Source organism: Bombyx mandarina, chromosome 15 (assembly GCF_030267445.1).
Source record: "Bombyx mandarina strain Sakado chromosome 15, ASM3026744v2".
Taxonomy (NCBI): domain Eukaryota; kingdom Metazoa; phylum Arthropoda; class Insecta; order Lepidoptera; family Bombycidae; genus Bombyx; species Bombyx mandarina.
Genome location: NC_143221.1, coordinates 16,974,596 through 16,992,003, shown reverse-complemented (window position 1 = coordinate 16,992,003; position 17,408 = coordinate 16,974,596). Strand labels below are relative to the sequence as shown.

Below are 17,408 nucleotides of genomic sequence, written 5' to 3'. Positions count from 1 at the left end.
TATCGCTGTCACCGTTCGCATGCGCCACACAGACATACATTCGACAGAAAAACATGATTTATCCTCCTGAAGGAAAAAAAATATCTTACTGGGAATTAACTTGTGATATTTAATAACTTTGCGGTTGTGCTTACGTACTCGTGCGCGCAGCTCGATAGCGCTCAGTAAAAATATTGTCACACACTCAAAATATGAGGATGTTATTTGACAGGGCTACCTCGGTTTGTTTCGGATTGTAACAAATACTATTGTTAATGACAACAATTCTCATAAATAGCACCGGAAAAACACGCTTTGAAAACTATTTTCTTGAATGTAAACGCAGAATAAGTTTATTTATCATTTAACTACATATTTTTAGGGTCAGCAATATCATATGATCGGGAATCTGTAATCTGTAATCTATCAACTAAACAGGGTTTCATGCGTAAGACATTAGACATTATAAAGGTTGTGGAAATTATATAAAAGTGTACTGTGCGATAACTCGAAGAAAATTGTGAATGCAATTTAATGATTAGTGACTTGAGAATGTTCTAATAAAACGGCAGAACTAACTTTTATAGCACTGGAGTTTGAATTTAATTGAATTTTAATTGGAGATACCATCCTGTTATTTGAAGTGTTGAGAAACAGATTAAAGTTCAAAGTATTTAGTTGTTATAACTTCTATAAATATGAGTCCAACCGTTGACTGGAATAGTTTTTAAATCAAATTCAATTTATCGAATACGATAATAGTTTTATATAATACTTTGTTTGAGCATTATGAATTATTTGTCATGTATCCGCGATAGACTCACAAATAGATATTAGTAGCGGCTGAGTCACGCGATAAAAACAATATAAATGCTTGCTTATCTCGGACACAATAGAATAATTGTGGACGCTTATCGACAACAATGAGCTCATGAACCTTTGATGAGATATCGTACGAGGATACCGCGAATGTAGCGTTATATACAACCGGCATTCATTTATAATTGTCTTCAATTTATGACAAAATTATTCATGTTAGAAAATAGAAATAAAATTTCAAAGCTTTTATGGTTTGGTAAATAAAATGTAAATTTTAAACAGCTTTAGACTAAGGACGCCACAGTTGAAAAACAATATTAATGATGTTAGAGGTTGATTCAGTAGATTATACATGAAACAAAGACTATTTATCCTGGCAGATAAAAATATTGAATTGTATCTTACAGCATTCAATCATATTATACTATGTGTAGTACAAGTACCGGGTAGACGTGGCTCCAGGTGTCAATTATCAGCCACTACAATTTGTTACTTCATAAACTAGGAATTTGAAACTCAAACGAGTAGGTAATTCTAAAAGATTAAGTATCAATTTTATGTGCTGAATTAATTATGAATAAAATTTCAAAACGGATCCCGATAAATTACGAAAATATAAGTTCCTTACGTAAGAAAGCCTACAAAATAATGATAGCGGCGAGATCATGAAAACATTTACCTACGATTAGATTTCTAAGATTCTTCAGATACATGTGTTTTAATATATTAGTTTAATTACTATTTCCATTATTCATCGACGTAGGCTTCCAAGCCGCCGGAAGATCTAAAGTACAAAATGTTATCTCTTGTAAATGATAATCATTATTGTAAGCTAGGATTTCTAATTAATATTTTAATTTGAAATTATAGGCTTCATTGTATCATCGATAATGATACATTTAAATTAAATTGTTTCAGAGGTATGAGATTTTACTAAAAATGAAAAGCGTGGAAAGAAAATTATAAAATTTCTGAAAGCGAATATCACGATGGCCAACTGAACGGTCAAAGTGACTGTCTCAGGCGACGTTGCGCCGCGCGGTCAGTTACAGTATTTACACTGGATACACTCGGGACGGGTCTTACATAAATTCAACGAATACTTTGTGTAGCAGAAGATTGTAAAGACAAGAACAGGTTCACGAGGTGCATTAATAGCACAGTGTGTAACCATCGTCCTCAAGCCTCAGCTTGGGCTTGAGGACGATGTTTGCAGAGTCTATGTTGATTTGTGATGGAAATGACGGTAGTTTAAAAACCGCAGATATTAGTAAATCAGACATACCATAACCGTCATGGTGAGCTGCATGGTGATGATGCCAAACGTTTTGATGCGGGGCGAAGTGCGCGGCGTACTGCTGGAGTCTGCCGCCGCTGGCCACGTACCCCAGCCCGTAGCCCTCGGCGCAGTCCCCGCCCCCGCCGTAACCGCTGCCGGCTCCACTGCCACCAAACATCGCGGCGATCACTGCTGCTCCCTCAACATTCTATACTTGATCCTGGAACAAGCGCTGCACATTAGTTTACAGTATGTGTACTGAAGTCGCGGAACTCACATCGAACACAGTTCTGCGAAGCACCGCTTTTCCTAGGGCCAATGTTAGCAACACTCCCGGTTTGAGCCCCGTGTAGGTGAGCACACGTTAGGGTGAAGCTGAAACAGTCTCTCAAGGCTATCAGCATAGCTACGATAAATAAGAACACAGTCTTGCGGTATTATCTCGAGATCACTTGATTCGTTGTACAACACAGAGTTGATTACATAGTAACCTGGTATTTATGAGTATTCAAAACTTAGAAATAGTATTAGTAAAATGATAGATATTCACACAGGTGTAATGACAGTTCCACCATTCAAACTAGAATGAATCGCTTTGCGGTACAAGTATCAGATAAATTGCAGTTAGTACATTAGTAGAAAATATTATAAGCTGTCATTCGGAGCGTGTTGCCCGTGTTCTCCAGCCGTAGCCAGTGTCTTAGAGAAGTATGATATAAAGTGAGATTTAATAAGATATTTTAGTTTTAGTTCTTTTATGACGTAAGAGATATTGTATATACCTAATGTTGCTACGTTCCCTTTTGATGACTCAAAAAATTGATATTCACACTTTTATGTACTTAATTCACCTAATCACATAACGACAGATTTGCTAAAATTACATTTGTATTTAATACCATACAGACAATACAACAAAGCTATTTCTTTAAGTTGGTTGGATGGTGTTGCAGCTTTGTTACTGTTTGTTTGTTTACTTGTACACTTTCGTTCGCGAATCGGTGGTATGGGAGTTGATAAATGTATTTCGTAGTACAGGTCAAGTCACTGCCATGATCTAATCACTTGCGACGCAGGTTTGATAATTACATCAAAGAAAGTACCTACATAGTCTATCAGCCATAACAATAATACTGTACTTTTTTTTTCAACTAGATAAATGCATCTATAAATAAATCAATTGAGATACAGCCGACAGGACACCAGTTTATAAATCAATTTGTTGGGACGCAAGTTGCTTGTTTTAATAATTATGCGCTATGAAAATTATTTACACATTTCTAAATGAATAAATAAATCGATTTACTGCTAATTGACTTGATAAGTACTGTAGATAGCGTCAAGTGCTGTTAGCTGTGTAAACCGGAGATTAAAATAATTTGGATCGAGTATAGTCGTCGTATCTGCTGTGGCTTTCGCGACCGGCGCTCGTGTGTACTCTGCGTTACGGCGCGGCGGCGTTGTACTGGTGCTTGTCGACTGGTACCTACCCGCAACGACAAGATATTATTTTTGAGCATAAACTAGCCTATACACGATGTGTACTACGCGTTATCGCCGTTCATCAGCTGTTATTACCATTAAAGTTCACGTTTTATAATTTGTGATATTGATGTTTGATGATTACGCCGACACATACGTGTTAATACGGTTGTTTTCCCGAGAGCATTTGGTTTTTTTAGTAACAGGGCCGCGGTAGTAACAGGCAGGTAGCCCGCTGTAATTTGATACATATAATTACGGATGTTAAATGCACATTACCACAACATTATAAAAATGTTTGTTTCGTCGTCTTTCAATTAGTAAAAAGACAATTAGTAAATAGATAAGGGCTTGCGATTGCTAATTAGGCGGGCGCGTGTGCGTGCGGTGCCGCCGTATATACTCGAGAAACTCTATGTAGTTTAAACGCGCCATCAGCTCGTAGCAGTACATTCATATGTTTTTATATTTTTCTAAACTAATAAAGAAAAGATAAGAATATCGATAAGATCCGAAAACAATTAAAACAATTACTCAACCAAAATTGTTAGAATTGGTGAACGTGTTTAAACTGTAGAATAGATATAATATTAATATTTTTACAAAGCAATATCAGTGCGTCCAGCTTATTATGTGATATGAGTCGGTTGCGAGATGATTGTGCAACCTTCTATCAAATCTGGCCCACATTACGTGTTCAATACAACAAATAAGTTACTAACACATTTACTTGTCGCAATGATTACCTTCAACTGATATTTGGTAATTACCCAGGAATTTACTCTTGTCGACTCGAGTCCATAATGCTTTGCGTTAAGGTGCGTTTTTCGGCTTAAAAATAATGTTATGGCGTGCTATGTCGCAGACACCTTGTAAATATAAGAACACTTTAAAATATTTCTATTAAAATTAATTAGTTTTACTTTAAAATTATTAACTTTAATAAATAAATAAATTAATAATATTTCTGAATTTTTTTATTTATGATATATCAGTAACAAATTTAAACCTAAAATGTATTATATGTTTGTAGATTCCTATTTAGAGACACTGGTAAAAAATTGTATGTCTAGTACTTTGAATTTGAGCATAATATACTCATATGTTAATATATAGCTCCTATTCTTGTGACGTTATTACACATTGACTGCCTAATATTAATAGTATCTATGAAATAGTTTTCAGGAACTGTGCGAAATGTCGGAGTTAGATAAGGGCAACTACACACGTAGCTACGTGCCGTATCGGGCCGTTGCACACGAGCTGATACGAGGTTTTGTCCCAAGATAAGTTGGAGTGCATTTATTATATTGAGATGTGATTTTTCTAAGCAACGAGAGACAGGTTAGTGTACCGGCAGGCTTGCCTCTGCTAGCCTTATTACTGTGTATCCTGTTTAATACTTAATCGCGTAACTATAGTTTCTACCGTGCCGTCCAAATCTGAACACACCGTTGTAAATTGTGGCAGAAATAGTCAAGGCATAACGGACGATACACAGAAACCAAGGGCTAATTCCGTGAGAACTTTATTGACAAATTCCTCGTCTCTCCGGAATTAGAGCAGATAAATTATATATGGGGAGATAAACTGTAGAGATAGTAATGATATTGGTGAGAAGATATAAGTTGACTACATATTATGTATAATTGGAGACACAGTTACTCGGGTAGCGGTGAAAAGTAAATCATCACAATATTTACATAAATATGAGTTTAAAGACTAGAACAAAATTACAAACAAACCGCAGAATGTAAAGTCAGAATCAATTTATCATTTGAGGATCTAAAAATACCGGGTACATTTACAGCACGTGTGAACATGTGAGCCGCTTTAAATCACAATCCGGGTCTGAACCCAAGCTCCGCGTTACGGAATACCGCGCGTTCCGACACTCAGCTGACAGGGCCGCGTCACATTAACTTTATTTACGGGAATTCACTGAGGGTCGGGTTAAGGGCGATGAGATAATTAACAACACAACTAGTTCCGTTTGGGATACGCGGCGTGTCTTCATCAAGCACGTGCAAGTACGACTCTGAGCACGTGGCTCCACTATGATTCCATTTTGTCTGAACACCATACGTACTTAACCTCAACAATATTCACGAGTGCTCACGTTTAGCACTATTTTAATATTATATACATGTATAATTCATTGTAAATGGCACAGTGGGGTTATTTTATTTTCTTAACAATTCAAATATTCTAAATTGAATAACGCGAAACTTAAAAATTCAAGGTTATTCGCAAACAATTACGAAGTCTTAACGGAATTTATTTTTTTCTTTATTAAACGTAAATTAGAAATTGTGAGTGCAATTTAAGAAACAATGGTGACTATTTCAATATTTTAAATTTTATTTCAATGTAGATTTAGTTTCGCGAACAAATCCTTATATTGCGCCAGATTATTGAGAAACCGATCATTAACCCACTGGACTGATCTAATAAAGAAGGCAATTGAGCCCACCACAGTCCAATGTACTCGAAACGCTTCAGACCGCCAGATGCGCCAGAAGCGCACTGTCAGGATGACAATCCTCGGGAACAGGGGCGACTTAACAAATACTTCTGCACGTACATCGTCAGCGCAACCACGACCACTCCGACAAGAGTGTTCGACTAAGAACAAGTATATTGAGACTTCGTTTCAAATATCTGACGCGTACTTTTTATTCTTAAAAGACATTTTATCTACAAACTAATTTAGCGTTTGTTTAATTTTGATCTATTATCGAAATGTTATAAATGCTTGGTGAGAGGTCTTTGTGGGGTCTGTGCGTTGAAAAATATCTATAACTACACATTGACACTGTCACCGGCTGTATACCTAGTCTCCAGTGGGCCGTGCCGATCACAAATACAGTGTGTGCTAGTGTAGTGTCTGCTCTGCTGGGGGCTTATTCCCGGGCTGTCTGGAGATTCTGAGTAACACCGTCCAGCTGTCTGTGTTGAGTTCCAGGTGCGCTAACGATTGGAGTCGACTGGTTCCTGTTCTCGACCTTGCACACCCGTCCCTGCCACTTCATTCGTTTTACAGTAGTTTTGAAGACGTCGTGGCCTAAAGGATAAGACGCCCGGTGCATTCGTGTTGAAGCGATGGACCGGTGTTCGAATTCTGCTGGCGGGTACCAATTTTTGTAATGAAATACGTACTCAACAAATGTTCACGATTGACTTTCACGGTGAAGGAATAACATCGTGTAATAAAAATCAAACCTGCAAAATTATAATTTGCGTAATTACCTACTGGTGGTAGGACCTCTTGTGAGTCCGCGCGGGTGAATACCACCACCCTGCGTATTTCTGCCGTGAAGCAGTAATGAGTTTCAGTTTGAAGGGTGGGCAGCCGTTGTAACTATACTTGAGACCTAAGAACTTATATTTCAAGGTGGGTGGCGCATTTACGTTCTAGATGTCTATGGGCTCCAGTAACCAATTAACATCAGGTGGGCTGTGAGATCGTTCACCCACCTAAGCGATTAAAAAAAATTAAAAAAAACTGGTGAATAGCATTATTTTAGTATTATTGTATTTATCACAGTTTGTGCTTGTACGAGTTAAATCTCATCTTCATAAACAGCACGAAATGTCGAACTGAGCTTTTCATTTTGGTAGTTCCATCTCGAGTCTCCGTAGCAAATTTCGGTAAGTTATTTGTTTACATAATATGCAAATGTTATGAGCATGGTATATTGTAGTAGATAAATTATTATGTATGTAATACTGAATAATCTCTAGGTACTATTAAATTAAGCTAAGATTATTTTTTCCAGGTTATAGTGTTTCACTAGATGTGAAATATATAGGTATTGTGTCTAAATGTTGAAATGCTCACCGTTTCATTCACTGGTTCTATTGTCATTTCTACGATAGATTGCACGTCGTATCAAGATCAGATTTACGTATACTTAATACATTTAATTCTAATCTTAGGCTTTAAAAATTAAGTTTCCTCAAATTCTGAATTGGGTTTTTTATGGGTAAAGTTTTTTTTTCTATACAGATAATAAACACTATATTATCATGAGATTTTTTACTAAATGTTTTAAGGAATAAAATATCTCCGTGACAGCTATGAAATCAGTATATATACATATAATATTGATTCATGTTTGTAGTTGAATAGAATATGTAGATGCGGTATTAGTTCCTCTCAAACTATGAACATCCTCTTGTTGTTTGTGTCACTTGACGTGCTTATTATATCTACCTAGTCAGGTCATAAATTCTGTCACATGTTTAATGTAAAATAATTGAAACAAGTTTATTCATTATGTAACCATTCATATACCAAAATGAACTTAACAAAACATAGATTCTTATGACACTAAAGTTTATTCAAAATGACCTCCGTGATTTTGAATACAGGCCTTCAATCTGCGCGGCCAGTCGTCTATCGCAGCACGAACGAGGTCCATGTCAATATCGGCGGCTGCCTTAATCAAGGATGTCTTGAGTGACTCCAAATTGGGATGAGGCTTTGAGCACGCCTTTTCCTCCAAGTGTTGCCATATCTTGTAATCTAACGGATTCAAATCTGGACTGGAGGAGGACCAGTCTTCGTGCCGGATGAAGTCGATTTCACGCGCCGCCAGCCAGTCTTGTGTGCTCTTCGCTCTATGAGCTGGCGCCGAGTCTTGTTGGAATACCCAGTGCCTGTTATTGAACATGGTATGAGAAACAGGTTCCACAAGGTTCGTCAGGACTGTATTTTGATACACAACTGCATTCGTTTTTACACCTTTCTCACAAAAATGTACCTCTGTTAAGCCCCAATAAGAAACTCCCAACCATACCATGAGCGAGGATGGAAAATGACCTCGTTGGACACGCGGAATACAGTTGCTCGCTTCTTCACTACTGTGTGCGTACACCTTATCATTTTGTTTGTTGTAGCTCTCTTCTACGGTAAAAATTTTTTCATCCGAAAAAAGAATTTCCCGATATTTTTTTCCCGCGTACCGCTTCAACAAAGCGCGGCATCTCTTCAGTCTCAGGTCCATTAGACGAGCATTCAAACGATGTCCTGTTTTTCTTCGATATGCCCGAAGCCCTAGGTCTTCATTTAACACCCTTTTCACCGTGGTTCTGTTTAACCCCATCTGAAGGGCCAACAGTTTCTGCTTACGTTTGGGATTTCTTTGAATTCGCGCCTTCACGGCTTTTATCACTGCTGGAGTCCTAACAGACCGAGGGCGACCACTTCTTGACCTGTCATCTACAATAGAGTCTTCATTGTATCGTTTGATGGTGCGATAAACGAATCTTTTGGTTATATTCAAATTTTTCAGTATGTTAAAAATTTGAATTGGCGCGTAACCGCAACGATGCAACGCAATAACTGCAACACGGTCTTCTTTAGGCGTCCACTCCATATTTAAAAATGAGTAAAATTCTAAAAGTATACATTTTTATTTTCATGAACAATTCGAAATTCGAATTCAATAAACTTTTTTGTGGCCAGCATTCTAAAAGAAAAGTTTTTACTGTGTGACAATACTTATGACCTGACTAGTTATAATGAGTGTCAGGCGTGGGACAACACCGCTCCATCTCTTTCCGTGTGTGTCGTCAAATGAGACCTTGAATTTCGCCACATAATCGGGAGCAGCGATCTTTGAGTATTGCACCAGCGTACTGCGAATGCCAATCGACATTTACGAAGAGGGCCTATTGAGAGCCCGCACGGGAAGGTAGCGACTATCCTGTTTATATCTATCGCCAAACACTACCTAATGCTTTCTGATTTGAGAGATAAAACAACCGTTATACGATACAATTGAGATTTAGTCAAGATGGATAATGATAAAATATAATGATTTTTAGCTGCGTAGCGTAGAGCTGTGCATGCAACGCGCGGTTGTGTGCGAGAGATCGCCCTTGATTATCAGAATGTGTGTGTGACCTTCGGGTTCAAATTTGAGTAGGTACGTTTTCTTTTTTTCTTTCTGATTTCTCCTGAAGTCTGTTTGTGCGTATCGTGAAGTGTGTTCACATCTGTTCATTGAATTCGAAGGCCATTGCCTTGTACTCTCTTTAATGGAAGTAGTCACTGTCTCTTATGGATATGTGCTACGCTGGATGCACAGCAGACAACTTTGTGGAGAACAGCTCTATGCCGCATGAAGCATGTCCACGTTATGTGTGTACTATAATCACTTTTCTCAAGTAGGCCAAATATTAGATCTCACGAACATCTCATGCGTCTAGTTTTAATTCAACAAAACCGATTGAAACTCACCAAAACAACGGGAGTCAATAAAATGTAATCAAGTCACAAAAAGTAACATATTGTACAGTAAATTTACGTGGTTTTGTAGAAGTATTCAATGATTAAGTGGGTTTTGTTCTGAAACATTTATTATTCTTAGTCGCCTTCCGGCTGTCCAGAGGACTTCGCTTTATTTCCATCGCAGTTGTATTGCGTTTACTGTTACTATGCAAAGAAATGAGAACATGTAAATGTAGGTAGCTTATTACCTATTACATATATGTTTTTTGATGGTTTGTCCTGTAAGCGTCCCTGGGCCGATTGTTATGAAATTTTGCCCAGTTGTTTACGGTATTTCTGGAAAAGTTTTGTCGTAGTACCATCAACACACGACAGATGGCGCCCGTGTAGATGTATTTGTAGGTGTTGAATAAAATACACCATAGAAGCTGAAAGGGAGAGGCAGAAATCGAAGAAGGATTAGTAAGTTGACTGTCAGTTCCAATTGGTCCCAACAGTACCTACAATCCATTTCATACAATAAATTTAATTTATGAAGAGAAATCATAATCCATGATATTGTTTTTAGTGCAGCGATTATCTTAACATTTTATGTTGTCCAGACAGACTGTAAGAGAGCCGACGCCTGCTAATTTATGAGTTGCATTAGTGTATAAATCACGTGCTATTTATAGTGACTATATAAAAATATTAATGTTGGTTAAATTGATCGCTAATTTTATTTTAAAGTATGCTTCATTTGTCTTTCCAAATTAGTTTGAATATTTGATGTAGGCAGCTGCACCTAACGGTTCTGGACTCAGATCTATACTGACCAGTATTATAACATTACCGTCATCTGTACTAAATATATATAAAGAAACGAAAGTGAGTCTATGATTCGAATTAAGACTTTTTTGAACTCGAACGCCCACTTAAGTTTTGCAGATTTTAGTGTGTGATTGCACAACGTCATCAAGCACACGTTTCTCCAGATGTCAAGTGGCTACCCATGCCCATGGATACCGTAACGTGAATCCCGTCAAGGCAGTAGGCAGTTTATGAATGGTGGTGGTCACTCATCATGAGCTGAGTCGTATGCTTGACTGCCTTTCAAAGCAATAAAATACAACTTGAACGAGACGGTGTTTGTATTGTAATACAGAAAGTGTCCCCCCCCTATTCAGACTGGATCGCATCACTGCCCGGGCGCAGAAACTGAATGTTGTGCTTCATGTCGCTGTCAGGTAGTTTGGACAAACACTTATTGTTATTCCTTCTGCGCGCACTCTTTAAGACTAGACTAGACTAGACTAGTCGATGTAACATTTTGTTCAACTGCTCCCCTCTATTATCACGAATTATCACAGTATTCAAACCCCATATTCACTGTTAAAGTCTTTGTAGTCCGTCATACTTTCCTACAACGTGCCGTCACAAGCAATCACACCGCGACGGTGTGTTTCGTCTAGTGTATTGTGGCTTCTGATGAGCACTTAAAGCCAGCAAAAAAGCCAAATGAATACAAGTAATTGATCTTGAATCATATGTGAATTCCAAGATGTGTGTTTCGACCTAGGCCAACCCGCGGTTCGCGCCGGATTTAGTAGCACTTGAGTCGAGCCGGCGGGTCGGCGCCACACGCACTCACACTCCTATAATATAACGAACGTGCTTGCAACCTAGACAATATATCTTCATCTGAACATTAGCTTTACATATTCACGAATTAACTCAATAGTTATTGATCAGAACCGTAGGACATTACTCAATAAGTGAGTACAGAGATACGGCCGATCGAACGGCTTGTGCGCAAGCGACGTCCTTGTCATTAACAATGTTAAAATACATTGTTGACATTTCTTTTTGTTGTTGTATTGAAAGACGTACTCATGATCTATCTGGCGCTAAGCGGTCACTGGAGCTCATGGCTTCACAATATAAATGCCGCTATTCATGTAGAGTTCGTAATCATTGTTGTATTGTGATAGCGAATGTCCTACCTTCGCGGCAAACCATCCAGCCTTCATACAACATGATACCTAGACGTGGAACAGGTAGCGACTATCGCCTTCGTGCCTACAACTAAGGATACAACTTACAACTTACATTTTGTCACTTTACGTAGGTATATTGACTCCCTTTAACTTAGTGCTATGTGCGCAGTCTTAAACCTTTACCTCTTCGATAGTTATACTGAAGCATAACCTATACTTATTATAAGAAGACTCTGCAGGTCAATACATTTATGTGATGTCCAGTAGGTAACACACCACCCACCACAGCATCTTATGAGAACTCGATAACAAGAAACGACGAGTGAATCCGTTCAAGTAACGCACTTACTAGAGTATGACTCGGCTTGCACTAAACACTAAATTCAATAGTTAGTGCGGATGTTATCGCGTGAAGTGGTCCGGTGGCCGACAGGTGCCTCTAATGTACGTGAGCCATGTGCTCCCCCAACTAATAGGTACAGGAATAGCGCGCGAACACTGATAATGTGCGTATTATCGAGGGCTCTTGAATTCACGGCTTTCGTATATTCCCCGTTGCGTCTTCTATCTGACTTAATTAAAATACTCCTTAGGTTCGTGTTTGCTCAGGTCAAGTCGACATCCGTGCAGTGAAAATGCCCGGAGTCGTCACGCGTACTGGCTTAGGATAGGAAGCCCTTGTAATTTCTTTCAAAATAATTTTTAATTTAATTTTAAATTATTCATTTATGTGTTGTGATGTCCTCGTCCAAGGATATCGGAGCCGCTGGGCCGTGCGCTCGTCCCGGCTCAGCACCCAGCGGCTCCATTACCACAGTCATTGTACAGTGCAACTGAGATTAGGACCACTTGCTTCAAGGCGGTTGGCGGTGCTGACATCATGAAGTCTCCGGACTGCGGTTACCGGTGAGCCCGATCTTCTACTCCTCTACAATCCTCATAAATGATATAATTACTATTTGTTTTCTTTCAATCGTGTTGCGGTAAGAACCCTTTTATTGTAACATTACCTGATTATTGATCTATCTTTATTAATTTCATGTAAAGTAAGTTCATATGACGAACGATACTAAACAAAAAATACAACAATATTTAAAAAATGAATAAAACCCGTAGCTAAGACGATAATTATAGATGTTGAACACGAGGTCCGCGGCCGATGTCCCCGCGCTACTCACTACCACGAGTAGGTAGGTAGGTACATGAGTCCGCGCGTCGACGTCGCCGCGTCGGTAAAGCTACGTGCCGCCGTGAACCAGTCGCGACCCATGGGAACTTGTGAAAGTTCTTTAACTACACATTTAAAATACTTTTAAATTTCATTTTATTAGTTTTTAATAAGAGATCATTTAGAAAATGTATTCAACGGCTGTGAAGCGGTATGTAGATTTGAACTTGTATCTTTTACATAGCACTTCGGTTCACATATTTAATTTTACTATTAAAAGCTGTTTCAAGGTGGGTGGCGGTTACCACATTCGTGTTAATGAGATAATTTATTTTTAATGGACAGTTGGGTAGATGAGATCACAGCTCACCTGTTGTTAATATGTGACCGGATCCCACCGACGATGGCGCAACTGAACGCCGCTAGCTTCAGATCCAAGGTTCACGCACAATAGAAACCCATAACTGCACCAGGTGATCACCGTCAGTCTTCAAATGTTGTTAAAACTGTTTTTGGTTACTTCATTAGGATCGGATAGGAGGAGGAATCCACACACATCGCAAAGTGAATGTCGCCAATGAATTGGGTTATTTAAAAGTTCTCGTGCCCTTCGCGACGGACTGGGGACCGCAGGACTTACGCTCCTGAGCACGACGACTGCTGGTTACCCATTTCACTGTCCTTGTTTTTTAAATTAGATAATTTTGTTTCTTTTGAAATCGTTTGTGAATACGTTTTGGATAGGAAGTATAGGATTATTGTACATCATCTTTTTTTCTCAAAGAGTCAGCAAGCTGAAGTGACATTGGGCTGGCCATATATGCCGTAGGAGTGACGATCGCTGGAGCAAACGGATTCTCAAGTGGAGACCGCGCAGCACAAGACGTAACGTGGCACGCCCCCTGGCTAGGTGGTGCGATGACCTCCGAATGGTGGCCGGCAAGAAGTGGTGTGAATTGGGAGAGGCCTATAGCAGTGGACGACTGTGGGCTGTTGATGATGATGATGATGATGATCTTTTTCTCGGAAATTTTTTTGATGGGCGGATGTGATGGCAGCCCACCGGCCGCCCGATAGTGAAGTCTATGGACACCTCAACTGGCTACTCAATCACCTAAATCGAAGTCTCAATGGTACTGAAATGGCCGTACGCGGTAAGAAATAGGCGGGAATCTGGTTTTTTCCCAGCGCAACTCTCTGACTACGTAACGGCAAGCCTCGGTCACGTCTTGTAAAGGTTATCTCAATCTATCGCCTATCAGCCAATCGTCAATGCATCACTTATCCGTGAATGATTTAATTAGGTATATTATTTCAATAACTGTCAAATACGCAAACCAATACAAAATCACTTCTCGAAGATGAAACATTCGTTGAGACACCACTTGTGAGACATAACGGGACAGTTCCCACATGCGACCGCGTCGAGTGCGTGTACCCTCAAACCAGCCAACTCCACTTGAGATACGCTTTCACACAAAAAACATTATACGCTTTTTTAACTGTAGTGGAAACATCTGTACGAGGATTTACAGTTGTGGCCACTTCAAGCTGTTTTCTCAAAAACTGTAGGAGTTTTGTTCAAATGTGCGGTGAGATGTGTCACGAAACGCTATTTCAATTTTATGTTTTAAAATTGATGTTTCTATAAATTGATAATACGTACTTAATAAATGTTCACGATTTACTTTTATTTTTTTTATTTTTTTATTGCCTAGATGTGTGGACGAGTTCACAGCCCCCCTGGTGTTAAGTAGTTACTGGAACCCATAGACAATCTACAACGTGAATGCGCCACACACCTTGAGTTATAAGTTCTAAGGTCTCAGTATAGTTACAACGGCTGCTCCACCCTTCAAGCCGAAACGCATTACTGCTTCACGGCAGAAATAGGCTGGAATAATTAATTCTTAACATTGTATTCACACAGTTATAACATACAGCTGATTTCATATACCTAGCTCTCTTGAATAAATAAGCAATTAAAACAACAACTTCACATCAGGTAGGCCGTATACCTCAGTTGGATTAAATGAACAAAGTTGACAAGTCTATAAAAATGAAACCTAATTTGACAGAAATGTATAAAACCCAACCCAAATGAAATAAATCAAAAGATAAAGCTACATTCACATAAAGTCAAACAAATTTTAACGATAAAACCGTCGAAACTAATTGTAGGTAATGAACGTGTAACGGCAAAAAGTCGACTCTGCCCCTATGAGTCCTGGGCCCACGAGCACGACCGGGGACATATATCACCAGTTATCTAATCTAAGTTATACCCTCGCCGACAGATGGCGGTGAGCACGCGTCGGGGCTCTGCAGTCATTTGATACGTCAATAATTGGTATTTCAGTCGATGCGCTGCGCAGATTATTCAAGGGGGCTTAGCAAACGACTAGTTCACACCTTATTATTCACAGCCAAAACAACTTTAATAAAGCAGTAAAATTATTCTAACCGTTGAAAAAATCTCCAGAGCGATGTGTTCCAGGACGAATGAAAGTTTTATTTATTAATTAGGTAATATATTGATTTCTATTGTCGACGATAGTACGCGCATAGTGCTCGTCCGCACGGGTCGCTGTTCGCATCCCGCCTGGTTTTGAAGAACGACGAAGAAGTAACCATGTGCTCCCACTGAAAGGGTGGCACAAGGCACAATTCATGTGACAAAGTGAGTCTTGATATTCACATTGTAATCAGTTAGCTCGGGCGTTTCTGTTACCGCCCAAGTTATAATAATCAAAGATAAAGAACGGCTGTCCTGTCCTTGGTAGCTATCTGTGCGGATTGGCATACGCCCTGCCATCAGTTAATGTTCGTTTACGATCACAATACGTGGTATCAATCTCCCTGGTACCATACTTCATTGTTCAAATCCTTGGTATTATTATTTTAAGACAAACTAATTTCAGTGTGTATTAGTTTATAGTGTAAGCAAAACAAAGGAAAAACAGTCAGTTACAAAACAGTAGAATCTGGTATAGAATTGGGAATTGGGAATTGGGTATTGGGTTTTTGCCCAATGTAAAACACTAACAACAATGGAGAAGGGGTGGTAACTAAATAAGATTAATAGAAGATAAATTAACGATATTTGAAGTTTATTTTGTCTGGCTGTCTGTGTGTTTATTTGCACATAGACTTCGTTTCATTTCAAAAAGGTAGTCTCTTTGCAGATTTTTACAATTAATTTTTATACAAGTTACATGTTATCAGTTGTTATATAATATAACATACAATACGAGTATATAGCATTAATACAAAAGTAATTCTGCTTGTCTGTTACGTTTGCACGCCCACATAGCTTTTCCGATTTCGACAAAATACGGAATGGAAATATGTAGTTTGAGTTCTGGGAAAGAATATACTCGTAATAGGCTACCTTGTGTCTTACTCCTGAGCACAGGTCTCCGGCCGCGTGGGATAGGTATAGTGTAGAGCACGCAGGCGAACCCACGGGCGAATCGCTAGTCGGGTAATAAGATAATTGTCTTCAATAATAACGCAGCAGTAATTTCATTTAGACACATACTAGGTAGTAGTAGTACGTATATAACTAGTCAGGTCATAAGTATTGTCACACAGTAAAAACTTTTCTTTTAGAATGCTGGCCACAAAAAAGTTTATTGAATTCGAATTTCGAATTGTTCATGAAAATAAAAATGTATACTTTTAGAATTTTACTCATTTTTAAATATGGAGTGGACGCTTAAAGAAGACCGTGTTGCAGTTATTGCGTTGCATCGTTGCGGTTACGCGCAAATTCAAATTTTTAACATACTGAAAAATTTGTATATAACCAAAAGATTCGTTTATCGTACCATCAAACGATACAATGAAGACTCTAGTGTAGATGACAGATCAAGAAGTGGTCGCCCTCGGTCTGTTAGGACTCCAGCAGTGATAAAAGCTGTGAAGGCGCGAATTCAAAGAAATCCCAAATGTAAGCAGAAACTGTTGGCCCTTCAGATGGGGTTAAGCAGAACCACGGTGAAAAGGGTGTTAAATGAAGACTTAGCGCTTCGGGCATATCGAAGAAAAACAGGACATCGTTTGAATGCTCGTCTAATGGACCTGAGACTGAAGAGATGCCGCGCTTTGTTGAAGCGGTACGCGGGAAAAAAATATCGGGAAATTCTTTTTTCGGATGAAAAAATTTTTACCGTAGAAGAGAGCTACAACAAACAAAATGATAAGGTGTACGCACACAGTAGTGAAGAAGCGAGCAACCGTATTCCGCGTGTCCAACGAGGTCATTTTCCATCCTCGCTCATGGTATGGTTGGGAGTTTCTTATTGGGGCTTAACAGAGGTACATTTTTGTGAGAAAGGTGTAAAAACGAATGCAGTTGTGTATCAAAATACAGTCCTGACGAACCTTGTGGAACCTGTTTCTCATACCATGTTCAATAACAGGCACTGGGTATTCCAACAAGATTCGGCGCCAGCTCATAGAGCG

The 17,408-nt window shown here is 39.0% G+C and overlaps 1 protein-coding gene across 4 annotated transcripts in view; it reads right to left on the bottom strand.

Moving 5' to 3' along the window:
* Positions 1 to 17,408, bottom strand: part of LOC114249208 (transcription factor GATA-4) — a 63,046-nt gene that overhangs the window by 15,245 nt on the left and 30,393 nt on the right. For all 4 annotated transcript variants that reach the window (XM_089733063.1, XM_028182685.2, XM_089733064.1 and 1 more), the window contains exon 2: positions 2,084 to 2,297. In XM_089733063.1, coding sequence (XP_089589189.1) covers positions 2,084 to 2,255 — 172 coding nt within the window. In that variant the 5' untranslated portion in view covers positions 2,256 to 2,297. The remainder of the gene's footprint in view (positions 1 to 2,083; positions 2,298 to 17,408) is intronic.